Genomic DNA, 13,183 nt, shown 5'->3' on the forward strand with positions numbered 1-13,183 from the left:
TATCTTTTTTTTCATTTTTTCATGATTTCATCTTTTTTTATATACATCTTTTTTTTCTTTAATCTTTTTTTTCTCTTTTTTTCCTTTTTTTTGGGGGGTGGGTGGTGGTGGGGGGGATCTCATCTTTTTAAAAATTATTTTTTCTTTTTTTGTGTGTGTGATCTCATCTTTTTTTCTCTCCATTTTTTTCCTTTTTGGGGGTGGGGGCGGGGATCTCATCTTTTTCTTAAATTATTTTTGTCTTTTTTTTGTGATCTCATCTTTTTTTTTTTTTACATTACATCATTTTTTTTACTCACTTGCGTAAACAAAGTGAGTCTATGTTTTAACCCGGTGTTCAGTTGTCTCTGTGTGTGTGTGTGTGTGTGTGTGTGTGTGTTTGTGTGTCCGTGGTAAACTTTAACATTGACATTTTCTCTGCAAATACTTTGTCTGTTGACACCAAATTAGGCATAAAAATAGGAACAATTCAGTTCTTTCCAGTCATCTTGTTTAAAACAATATTGCACCTCTGGGATGGGCCAAAAAAAAAAAAAAAAATGAAGCCTAATTATATGCAAACTGCATTTACTGTTATATTTATTTCTTCTATTGTGATCTCATTTTGTTTGTTTGTTGCTGATTCAGCGGTGATGCACCTGTACTACGCCCGCTTCTTCTGCCACTTCCTGTACGAGGCGGGGTGGCTGAGGCAGCGCGAGCCGTTCATGAACCTGCTGACCCAGGGCATGGTGATGGGTCAGAGCTACAGGGTCAAGGGCACTGGCAGGTACCTCACCCCCGACCAGGTGGATCTCACAGGTAGCGTCTTCTTTGTCTCTCCTGTCCTGACGGGTGCAGTAGCCGAGTGTTTAACTCACTCAGTACGGCCAGTCCTCTCTTCTCCTCTACACAGACCCCTCGGATGTCCAGTGGGTGTCTGAATGACCCAACCTTTAGCTTCCGTCGTCAGAATTGTGGTATTCTTTGTCAACATTCACGTCTTCAGTATAAGAACCTTCCGCTTGCAATATTTGATGATGGTAATTGGGGTGAAACGCTGTTAACGTCGTCTCTTTCGCCGTTCGTATGGAAAGAGTTAAAGCATTGGGCTTTTCAGTCTGAGGGTCACGGGTTTGAATCTCAGTAAACGGCGCCTTGTGGGTAAAAAGGTTGGAGACTTTTTTCCCCGATGTCCCAGGTCAGGATATGTGCAGACCTGCTTAGTGCCTGAACCCCCCTTCATGTGTAAACGCATGCAGGAGATCAGATACGCACGTTAAAGATCCTGTGGTCCATGTCAGTGTTCGGTGGGTTATGGAAACATGAACATACCCAGCATGCACACCACCGAAAACGGAGTATGGCTGCCTACATGGTGGGGTAAAAAGGGTCATACATGTAAAAGTCCACTTGTGTACATATGAGTGAATGTGGGAGTTGCAGCCCACGAACGAAGAAGAAGAAGAAGAGGAGGAAGAAAAAGAAAGAAAACACACCCCAAAAATACTGAAAAGTACACCGAACAATACACGTGCTTGCACACACACTCACACCAATCACAAGCTGTGCTAAGATCAGTGATGCCACGCGCACACACCCACACTCACACACACACACACACACACACACACACAGTATTTTGAATATGCTGTCCGTCGACCAACCAACAACAAATCTACGTTTTTATGAAGTTCCTCTTGTAGTGTTGATGTCTGCGATGTGGTGGTCACGTCGTCTTTCGTGGCGGTCTTGAGTGGTGGTTTGAGTTCAGGACGCTAGTCATTCGGACGAGACGATAAACCGAGGTCCCGTGTGCAGCATGCACTTAGCGCACGTAAAACACACGCAGAGAGTGGGAGACAGAGAGAGGTAGGGGCAGGAGGAGGGAGCTGTGGGGTTGGGGGTTGGGGGGGGGGGGGACAGATAGAGAGAATATTATTAAACCATATACAGTTTCATGCATCAGCATTTGCACACTGGGTGGTGTGCACAGGTTTGCTGGGTGTGGGCCCATTTCTTGTAGTTATTTCTTCTTCTTCTGCGTTCACTCGTATGTACACGAGTGGGCTTTTACGTGTATGACCGTTTTTACCCCGCCATGTAGGCAGCCATACTCCGTTTTCGGGGGTGTGCATGCTGGGTATGTTCTTGTTTCCATAACCCACCGAACGCTGACATGGATTACAGGATCTTTAACATGCGTATTTGATCTTCTGCTTGCATATACACACGAAGGGGGTTCAGGCACTAGCAGGTCTGCACATATGTTGACCTGGGAGATCGTAAAAATCTCCACCCTTTACCCACCAGGTGCCGTCACCGTGATTTGAACCTGGGACCCTCAGATTGACAGTCCAACGCTTTAACCACTCGGCTATTCCACCCGTCTGTAGTTATTTCATTTCACAGTTTTCCCTTCTTTGTGTCTCTCGTTTTATTGACTCGTGTGTGCAAACAAAGTGAGTCTGTGTGATGACCCTGATTCAGTTTTCTGTGTGTCCATGTGTCTGTAAGTGTGTGTGTGTGTGTGTGTGTGTGTAGTAAACTTTAACAAGTACATTTTCTCTATAAATATGTGTGGGAATTTTTTGTGTGTGTGTGTGTGTGTGTGTGTAGTAAACTTTAACAAGTACATTTTCTCTATAAATATGTGTGGGAATTTTTTGTGTGTGTGTGTGTGTGTGTGTGTGTGCAGTAAACTTTAACAAGTACATTTTCTCTGGAAATTCTCGCTGATGTTTTAACTTCTCTGTGCATGAAAGAGCTATGCTTTGATGAAGAAATCTCAAAACAAAACAAAAAAAGAAGTATTATGATGATTGTTTTTGAGGAAGTGTCTGGGTTTGTTCCAGTGTACCTTTTGTTTACCTGTATGCTAGCTGAATCGGTAGCATAAGCACCGTTGATTTGAGGTTGTGTACGGTGTGAATGGAGAGAGTTACAACTCTTTACTATTTGTTTATCCTTTTTTTTTTTATATATATAACCTTTTTTGTGACCTGATTGGAACGTGCGGGTGTGCATATATATATATATGTGTGTGTATATATGTGTGTAGTCAATGGGAAACCATTTACAGCTTAGTCTTTTTGTGAAGGACTATGACTCTCAAACTAGGAGGCAAAATTGCACTGGCTCTTAGTCCTGCAGCCTTGTGGGCTAGTTGGCCTTTGGGAACCATCCCAATGCTGACTGTCCTAAAACCCTCTTGGCTGAGAGAGTGGGGATGTAACTTGGGCAAGACACTCTCCACTATAATCAAATTCTAGCCCAAATAGTTGGAACAGCAGTTGCCTCCTCTGCTGTTCTGATGGTCATAGTCAGACACGACTGACTATCATATATATGTGTGGGGGGTTGAGGGTGGGGGATGTGGGCGTATGTGTGTGTGCTTGTACAAGTAAGTGTGCGTGTGGGGGGATTGGGGGGGGGGGGTTAGGGGGGGATGTGCGTCATGGAAGCTGCGATGTGTAGCCTAGAAATGAGTGTGTGGAGGATGGGGGAGGGGTGCAGGGTAATGTGTGTGTGTGTGTGTGTGTGTTGGTGCTCATGTACGTTTATGTGTATTTGATTGTGCTTTCATATCTGTGAAACTGCATGTCTGTTGCATATCTGTTATGCATGTGTGTGTGTGTGTGTGTGTGAATGTGTGTCTGCATGTTTCACATTTATTTGCTGATTTATCTTCTTTTTTTTTGTAATATTATTATTAGTAGTAGTAGTAGTTTTATGTATTTATCTATTATTTTTTATTTATTTCTCTTTTTTTTTGGGGGGGGAGGGGGGGTGGTGTTGTTGTTTTTTCTCAAGGCCTGACTAAGCGCGTTGGGTTACGCTGCTGGTCAGGCAGCTGCTTGGCAGATGTGGTGTAGCGTATATGGATTTGACCGAACGCAGTGACACCTCCTTGAGCTACTGATACTGATACTGATTCTGATACTGATACTGATTCTGATACTGATACTGATTCTGATACTGATACCGATACTGATACTGTGACCCGCTCAGAGCCCAAACCCAAGGAGAAGGCGACAGGAGCTCCCGTTGTGACGGAGTGGGAAAAAATGAGCAAGTCCAAACACAACGGTGTGGACCCGAAGGTGAGAAAGGGGGTTCACCCTCTCATTACTTGGTCCCCCTGTTCAAGTTTTGTGGTGTGTGTCTTCTGTGTAAGTTGTATGTAAAGTTGTGTGTGCCTGTGTAAGTCGTGTGGAAGCTGTGTGTGCCTGTGTAAGTTGTGTGTAAGTTGTGTGTGCCTGTGTAAGTTGTGTGTAAGTTGTGTGTGCCTGTGTAAGTTGTGTGTGTGCCTGTGTAAGTTGCGTGTAAGTTGTGTGTGCCTATGTAAGTTGTGTGTGTGCCTGTCTAAGTTGCGTGCACATTGTGTGTGCCTGTGTAAGTTGCGTGTACGTTGTGTGTGCCTGTGTAAGTTGCGTGCACATTTTGTGTGTGTCTGTGTAAGTTGCGTGTAAGTTATGTGTGCCTGTGTAAGTTGTGTGTAAGTCGTGTGTAAGCTGTGTGTGCCTGTGTAAGTTGTGTGTGCCTATGTAAGTTGCGTGTAAGTTGTGTGCCTGTGTAAGTTGTGTGTGCCTGTGTAGGTTGTGTGTAAGTTGTGTGTGCCTGTGTAAGTTGCATGTAAGTTGTGTGTGCCTGTGTAAGTTGTGTGTGCCTGTGTAAGTTGTGTGTGCCTGTGTAAGTTGTGTGTGCCTGTGTAAGTCGTGTGTAAGCTGTGTGTGCCTGTGTAAGTTGTGTGTGCCTATGTAAGTTGCATGTAAGTTGTGTGTGCCTGTGTAAGTTGTGTGTGCCTGTGTAAGTTGTGTGTAAGTTGTGTGTGCCTGTGTAAGTTGTGTGTGCCTGTGTAAGTTGTGTGTAAGTTGTGTGTGCCTGTGTAAGTTGTGTGTGCCTGTGTAAGTTGTGTGTGCCTGTGTAAGTTGTGTGTGCCTGTGTAAGTTGTGTGTGCCTGTGTAAGTTGTGTGTGCCTGTGTAAGTTGTGTGTAAGTTGTGTGTGCCTGTGTAAGTTGTGTGTGCCTGTGTAAGTTGTGCGTAAGGTGTATGTGCCTGTGTAAGTTGTGTGTAAGTTGTGTGTACCTGTGTAAGTTATGTGTAAGCTGTGTGTGCCTGTGTAAGTTGTGTGAAAGTTGTGTGTACCTGTGTAAGTTGTGTGTAAGCTGTGTGTGCCTGTGTAAGTTGTGTATCTTCTGTGTGTTCTGTCTCTTTTAAGCTGTGTCATTTCTGTCTCCTGTGTGAGTTGTGTGAAATCTGTCTCCTGTGTAAGTTGTGTGAAATCTGTCTCTTGTGTAAGTTGCCTGAATGACCCAGGAAACAAACGATGAGTGCCTAAGGGCAGCTGTTTGTTGGCTCCACTCAGATGGAGACAGCCTGCTGTAGTGAAAATGATTCTGTTTGTAAAGTGCTGAGAGTTTGGTCTGTGTAAGTTGTGTGTAAGTTGTGTGTGCCTGTGTAAGTTGTGTGTAAGTTGTGTGTGCCTGTGTAAGTTGTGTGTGCCTGTGTAAGTTGCATGTAAGTTGTGTGTGCCTGTGTAAGTTGTATGTGCCTGTGTAAGTTGTGTGTGCCTGTGTAAGTTGTGTGTAAGCTGTTTGTGCCTGTGTAAGCTGTGTGTGCCTGTGTAAGTTGTGTGTAAGTTGTGTGTGCCTGTGTAAGTTGTGTGTGCCAGTGTAAGCTGTGTGTGCCTGTGTAAGTTGTGTGTGCATGTGTAAGTTGTGTATCTTTTGTGTGTTCTGTCTCTTTTAAGCTGTGTCAGTTCTGTCTCCTGTGTAAGTTGTGTGAAATCTGTCTCTTGTGTAAGTTGCCTGAATGACCCAGGAAACAAACGATGAGTGTCTAAGGGCAGCTGTTTGTTGGCTCCACTCAGATGGAGACAGCCTGTAGTGAAAATGATTCTGTTTGTAAAGTGCTTAAGAGTGTGATATCTGATTGAAGATGGGCGCTGTATAAGTGATAATAATTTTCATGCTCATTTGTGGAAAGAGTATTGAAAAATTATTTGGCATGTTTGAACTTTTAAATGTCTGTACATAAAAAGTTACAGTGAAGAATAAGTGTGTGTGTGCATGTGCTGTGCAAGTATTTGTGTGCATGTGTTTTTTAATGTGAATGGGCGTGCGCGCACTTACATTTGTATTTGTATTTCTTTTTATCACGAGAGATTTCTCTGTGTGAAATTCGGGCTGCTCTCCCCAGGGAGAGCGCGTCGCTACACTTCAGCGCCACCCTTTTTTTTTTTTTTTTTTTTTTCATGCGTGCAGTTTTATTTGATTTTCTTATCGAAGTGGATTTTTCTACTGAATTTTGCCAGGAACAACCCTTTTTGCCGTGGGTTCTTTTACGTGTGCTAAGTGCATGCTGCACATGGGACCTCGGTTTATGGTCTCATCCGAATGACTAGCATCCACACCATCACTGAAGGTCTAGTGGAGGGGGAGAAAATAACGGCGGCTGAGCCGTGATTCGAACCATTGCGCTCAGATTCTCTCGCTTCCTAGGCAGACGCGTTACCTCTTGGCCATCACTCCATACAAGTGGAGGTAATGTGTTTGCCTATGAAGTGGGAGAATCTGAGCGTGCTGGTTCGAATCACACCAGCAATTTGCCAGTATTCCCCCCCCCCCCCCCCCACACACCCCCCGCCCCTCCACTAGACCTTGAGTGGTGGTCTGGACGTAAGTCATTCGGATGAGATGATAAACCAAGGTCCTGTGTTCAGCATGCATTTAGCGCACGTGAAAGAACCCACGGCAACAAAAGGGTTGTCCCTGACAAAATTCTGAAGAAATTCCAATTTGATAGGACAACAAATAAAATCGCAGACAGAAAAAAAAAAATTTTAAGTGGGTGGCGCTGTCAGTTTCAGTTTCAGTTTCAGTAGCTCAAGGAGGCGTCACTGCGTTCGGACAAATCCATATACGCTACACCACATCTGCCAAGCAGATGCCTGACCAGCAGCGTAACCCAACGCGCTTAGTCAGGCCTTGAGTCAGGCGCCTTAGTCAGGTGCTGTCAGTATAGCGACACGCTCTTCCTGGGGAGAGCAGCCCATATTTCACACAGAGAAATCAATTGTGACAAAAAGAGTAATACAAGCACAAATACAAATACTTTTTGACTGCGAGTTGGTCAAGCCTTTACCCTGAACAAAAGTGTGTCATCACAAGTCAGTGGGTACGTCAGTGTTTTTGGGGTGTTTTTTGGGTTTTTTTTCCGTTCAACAAACCCCTTGAAGTCACCAGAGGAGGTATAGGAGGTTGTGGAGGTCTGGAGTCGACCGGAGGAAGTGGAGGAGGCGGCGGGTTGGCGTTGTTGAGAGAGCCTGAAGTAGAGGGCCCAGAGTGTCCACGAATCGATTGCACCCCCGAAAGCGAAGTATGGCTGCCTATATGGCGGGGTCAAAACGGTCATACACGTAAAAGCCCACTCGTGTGCACACGAGCGAACGTGGGAGTTGCAGCCCACGAATGCAGAAGAAGAAGAAGATTGCGATCGCGCCTTAATTTTAGCCCGATCTCCCAATCCAGCCTTGTAATTATGTGACCTGATTGAAGACATTGTTTGACACAAAGCAAGAACGCCCAAGAATCGACAGACAGACAGAAAATACGAGAAAAAAAAACTTAGCTGTATGAAGAGCACAGGAACAGGAGTCAAGATGGCTGCGGGAAAAAGAGGGCGCTAGTCAGGGGGGCAAAGGGGAGGTTACCTACTTCTGGGAGTTTATCGGCCGTTGCTACTTTCGTTTTCTCTGCATAGGTGGGTATTAGTTTGCACATGACAGGAATGTCAGACCCCTGCCAGAGTCTGCACTAGTGGGTCACGGTAAGTATGTTTGGTAAACGTAATTTTAGGAAGAAAATTTCCTATTCATGACCTGAACTGTCTGTTCCATGTATGCGTGTGTGTGTGTGTCGCAGCCTACACAGGCATTCTGCGCTGGCAGGGCAGGGTCTGGAAGCTGGTGGGTGACTTCATCAAGGCTGCCACCCCCGCTGGAGGCAACCACGGCGACCGAAACCATGGCGACAGCAAGCTTCTGGCCGACTGGGAGGCCCGCTTGTTTGAAGCCAGGAACTTCACTGTGAAGGAAGTTAGTTGTTGACTTCCATTTTTGCGTTGATTTTGTTGTTTGTTGTTACCTTAGTGCTCGGTTTATATCAAGTATTGACATAAGCTTACAGCTGGTCGAACATTAAAATGAGAACTTTAAGACCCATGGTTTCTCCACTGCAATGGGAATTCATTGACAGTTTAGTCTGTTATGAAGGACTATGACTTTCAAACTGGGAGGTTAGTTTGCGTTAGGTCTTAGCGCTGCAGCTCCAGGGGCTATTTGTTTTTTTGGGGACCATCCTAACACCGATGGTCCCTCTTAGTCGAGAGAGTTGGGTCTGTAACTTGGGCAAGATACTCTCCACTCTAATCAAAATATAGCCCAGATTGTCTTGACTGTAGTTGCCTCCTCTGCTGTTCTACACTGTGGGAGCAACGGAATATTGGAACGTGCGGGTGTGCATATATATATGTGTGTGGGGTTGGGGTGGGGGATATGGGCGTATGTGTGTGTGCTTGTACAAGTGTGTGTGTGTGTGTGTGTGCCGTGGAAGCTGCGATACATAGCCTAGAAATGAGTGTGGAGGATGGGGGAGGGGTGGGGATGGGGGGGCGAGGGGGGGGGGGGTGCAGGGTAATGTGTGTGTGTTGGGGCTCATGTACGTTTATGTGTGTTTCATTGTACTTTCATATCTGTGAAACTGCATATTTGTTGCATATCTGTTATGCATGTGTGTGTGTGTGTGTGTGTGAATGTGTGTCTGCATGTTTTACATTCTTTTGCTTATTTGTCATCATTGTTGGGTTGTTTTTTTGTTTTTTTTGTGCACTTAAAGTTGACTTCATCAAGATTTTGCGCCTTATGAATATTATTATTAGTAATAGTAGTAGTATTTTTATGTATTTATCTTTTTCTCTTTTTTTTTTCTCAAGGCCTGACTAAGTGCATTGGGTTATGCTGCTGGTCAGGCATCTGCTTGGCAGATGTGGTGTAGCGTATATGGATTTGACCAAACGCAGTGACGCCTCCTTGAGCTACTGATACTGATACTGTTCTGATGGTGATAGCTGGGCACGATTACATGTAGTCCAGGTCAGAGTTTGGTGGTGGTTGAAACAAGAACGTACCCAGCATGCACGCCCCCCCCCGGTAAACCGAGTATGGCTGCCTGCCTGTTGGACAAGACTGACTGACAGACAGTTTGTGCCGTGTGTTGTCAGGTGACCCATCACTGCTCCAAGACTTTCCTTCTGAACACCGCGGTGTCACGCTTGCAGAAATTCTCCTCCACACTTGGGGTACGTACCGTAGCCTTGGTTTCACCTTGGTGCATTGTTTCAGATGTGCTTTCCTTTGTGTTAGACTAACTGTGGTTTAACTCACTCAGTACGGCCAGTCCTCTCTTCTCCTCTACACAGACCCCTCGGATGTCCAGTGGGTGTCTGAATGACCCAACCTTTAGCTTCCGTCGTCAGACTTGTGGTATTCTTTGTCAACATTCACCTCTTCAGTATAAGAGCCTTCCGCTTGCAATATTTTGATGATGGTAATTGGGGTGAAACGCTGTTAACGTCGTCTCTTTCTCCGTTCGTATGGAAAGAGTTAATTGATTGGTAGCAGCAAAGTTATAATGAGGACTAATAACCTCCAACAAAATGATTAGTAAACAGATAGATGAATTAATAATTAAAGAAATAATAATACTGAGAAGAAAATTACTGCTACTACTCCTACTACTATTACTACTAATGATGATGATGATATTAATAGTGATAATGCTAATAATAATGATGATAACAAATAACAAATTAAAGCAAAACAATACCAGTGTTGACAACAAAATGATAATAATTATAACAATCGGCAGCAAATTCATAATAGTTTAAACAAATGATAGCAAAGTAATGTTGAAAACATTTAACAGCAGCAGGGTGCAATAGCCGAACGGTTAAAGCGCTGGACTTTCAATCTGAGGGTCCTGGGTTCGAATCTCGGTGCACCTGGTGGGTAAAGGGTGGAGATTTTTCCGATCTCCCAGGTCAACATATGTGCAGACCTGCTAGTGTCTGAACCCCCTTTTGTGTGTATGCGCACGCAGAAGATCAAATACGCACGTTAAAGATCCTGTAATCCATGTCAGGGTTCGGTGGGTTATGGAAACGAGAACATACCCAGCATGCACACCCCCGAAAACAGAGTATGGCTGCCTACATGGTGGGGTAAATAAATAAAAACGGCTATACACGTAAAATGTTACATGTCTGTCTGAGTGTGTATGCGTGTGCGTGCCTGAAATCTGATTGAATGACACAGGAAATGAATGATGAGCGCCCAGTGGCAGCCGTCAGTCGGCTCTACCCAGGTAGGCAGGCAGCCTGTGGTGCAAATGTCCCCGTGTATGTAAAGCGCTTAGAGCTTGGTCTCTGACCGAGGATAGGCGCTGTATAAGTATCCACATCCATTAATCAATCAACATGATATCAATGTTTGTAAAAACAGCATCTTTCAGTCCTAGGGGTTAAAATCTTTGAATTGAAGAGGGTTAGTGAGCCTCCCCCTGTGGGTTGCTGTTGGTCTCCCCGCCTTCCGGAAATTCTGTGCTAGAAATTTCCTCTTTTCTGTCACTCCATGCAACAAAGAATTACGGTATCATTATTTTGGATCAAACACAATTAATGAAGAGCAATTCAGTGATTTAATGCAATGCCCTGATGTAATGTCAATGCATAAGCTAGCCCATTTTGTATTTTACGCTGAGAAAAAGCGTGACATATTGGTGGAGCTAAGCAACTGATTATTTGCTGTTCCTGTTTTAGACGAATATCCATACACATGCAGTGCAGGTGTGAGCCGCAGGCCACAACTCAGTTCAAATGAAGGATGCATCGCAAGCGCGCGCGGTGTGTGTGTGTGTGTGTGTGTGTGTGTGTGTGTGTTTGTGAGTGTGTGAGAGTGAGTGTGTGTGTGTGTGTGTGTGTGTGTGAGACTTATCCACATGTCAGCTAAGTAAATTGTAGGATTGTGTAATCAGAGTCCAAGCAAAATTGTAATGTACTAGACTACTGTCTGTTATTGTTGACAATGTTAGGAGCCTGATGACTTATGAACATTAAACCATCTGAAATCTGGAATCTGGAATCTGCCTTTTCTTTTCTTTCTTCGCTGTTGTCTCCCTTTTTCTGCCTTCCCAGTCCTTTCCCCTTTCTGTTTTTCGAGGAAGCCATGACACTTTTTTCTTTCTTCTCTTTCCCGCAGTCTGTGATCTGTGCTGTTTTTGCTGTGGTGATTTGGTAGTGAAATTGTTAACACTGGGATGGGCACTAGCTAGCTGCCCACTCTGGGAGTGTTATTTGCTTGTATGGCCTTTTTTTTTTATGTGTTTTTTGTTTGGCTTTCACGTATTGTTTATTTCCACACTTCTCTATGGATGTGTATCATGGACAGTCTACAAATGCCATGCCAAAAAGCTGAACCACTTCCACACCACCAGCCTCAGAAAACTTCTCGGCATAACGTGGCAAGAGAAGATCCCTGACACAGGTGCTTACTCGTGCAAACTTGCCCAGCATCTACACCATCTTGATGCAGGCCCAGCTGCGCTGGGCAGGCCATGTAGTTCGCATGCCAGACCACCGGCTCCCCAAGAAACTGCTGTACGGCGAACTCCAACATGGCAAGCACTCCCATGGAGGCCAGAAGAAGCGCTTCAAAGAGACTCTGAAAGCTTCTCTGAAGGCCTTCAACATCAGCCATGACACATGGGAGCTGAATGCAATGGACAGACCAAAGTGGCGTTCAGCTGTCCACAAAGCGCCAAATCCTGTGAGGCCAACAGAATCACTGCAGCAGAGCAACGCAGACAGGCCAGGAAAAGCAGGGCCAGCAAGTCCCCGACAACCGCCACCATCCCTTGTCCACACTGCGTCAGAACCTTCCGGGCACGGATTGGCCTGACCAGTCATCTGCTCACCCACAGAGCCCAACCCCCCCCCCCCCCAGGATGACTAGATGGTCCTCGTCGATCCCGACGGACGAACCACATTTCCTTTTTTCAATTTTTTTTTAAAAATCTAGGGACAGTCGAAGGGCTGACATGCTCAGCACAGCCTGGTTTTATTTACCCTGAGGATGTAATGGTTAAGATAATGTATCAAGAACTGTGTCGTGTGGGTTTGGCGTGTTTTTGTTTCTTTTTTTTTTCTTTTTTTTTTTCTTTTTCTTTCTTGTAGATGTGGCAGTTTTGTGTTGACGCGGTTGAGTATTTGTATGGTTTGACAGCCCTTATATGGCCCTGTGCGGTCGGCTGTGTATAATACTGAAGAGTGATGGCCTAGACGTAACGCGTCCGCTTAAGAAGCAAGAGAATCTGAGCGTTCTGCTTTGAATCACGGCTCAGCTGCCGATATTTTCTCCCCCTCCACTAGACCTTGAGTGGTGGTCTGGACGCTAGTCATTCGGATGAGACAATAAACTAAGGTCCCATGTGCAGCATGCACTTAGCGCACGTAAAAGAACCCACGGCAACAAAAGGGTTGTTCTGGCAAATCCACTTTGATAGGTAAAACAAATAAAACTGCATGCAAGGAAAAAATACAAAAAAAATGGGTGGTGCTGTAGTGTATCAATGCGCTCTCCCTGGGGAGAGGAGCCGGAATTTCACACAGAGGAATCTGCTGTGATAAAAAGAGAAATACAAATCCAAATAATGAGGAACATTATACCCAGTCAAATAATCAGCCATATTGGGCGCCGAGTGTAAAAGCTGGAAGTACCAGAGGACTGATGGGATATTGGTAACGGTCGCAGCATAACAACTGAATACAAGATATCTGGGGACCTTCTCTCTGCATACCTGTATCCTTTCGTGTTTATGCATGCGAGCCGAGCGAGCTTGGTGGATACAAAACACGACAGGCTGGACTATAAGCAACAACAAAGGGATAAAGGGATAATGGTTGACAAGCCAATAACTGACTGACCCCTTGCTGTTGTCGTGCAGAAAGTTCGTGAGACAGTGTGCTCAAGAGGGTTAATAAGCCAGCAACTAACTGACCCCCTGCTGCTGTTGTGCAGAAAGTTCGTGAGACAGTGTGCTCAAGAGGGTTAATAAGCCAGCAACTAACTGACACCCTGTCGTACAGA

General features: G+C 45.0%; 1 protein-coding gene across 1 annotated transcript in view; it reads left to right on the forward strand.

Moving 5' to 3' along the window:
* LOC143285933 (putative leucine--tRNA ligase, mitochondrial) overlaps positions 1–13,183 on the forward strand; it is a 52,422-nt gene that overhangs the window by 33,337 nt on the left and 5,902 nt on the right. Inside the window, exons 17-21 of the mRNA XM_076593385.1 lie at positions 628–801; positions 3,991–4,082; positions 5,732–5,753; positions 7,905–8,077; positions 9,262–9,339. Of these exons, the coding sequence (XP_076449500.1) occupies positions 628–801; positions 3,991–4,082; positions 5,732–5,753; positions 7,905–8,077; positions 9,262–9,339 (539 nt within the window). The remainder of the gene's footprint in view (positions 1–627; positions 802–3,990; positions 4,083–5,731; positions 5,754–7,904; positions 8,078–9,261; positions 9,340–13,183) is intronic.

This window comes from Babylonia areolata, chromosome 9 (assembly GCF_041734735.1).
Source record: "Babylonia areolata isolate BAREFJ2019XMU chromosome 9, ASM4173473v1, whole genome shotgun sequence".
In the NCBI taxonomy this organism is placed as follows: Eukaryota; Metazoa; Mollusca; class Gastropoda; order Neogastropoda; family Buccinidae; genus Babylonia; species Babylonia areolata.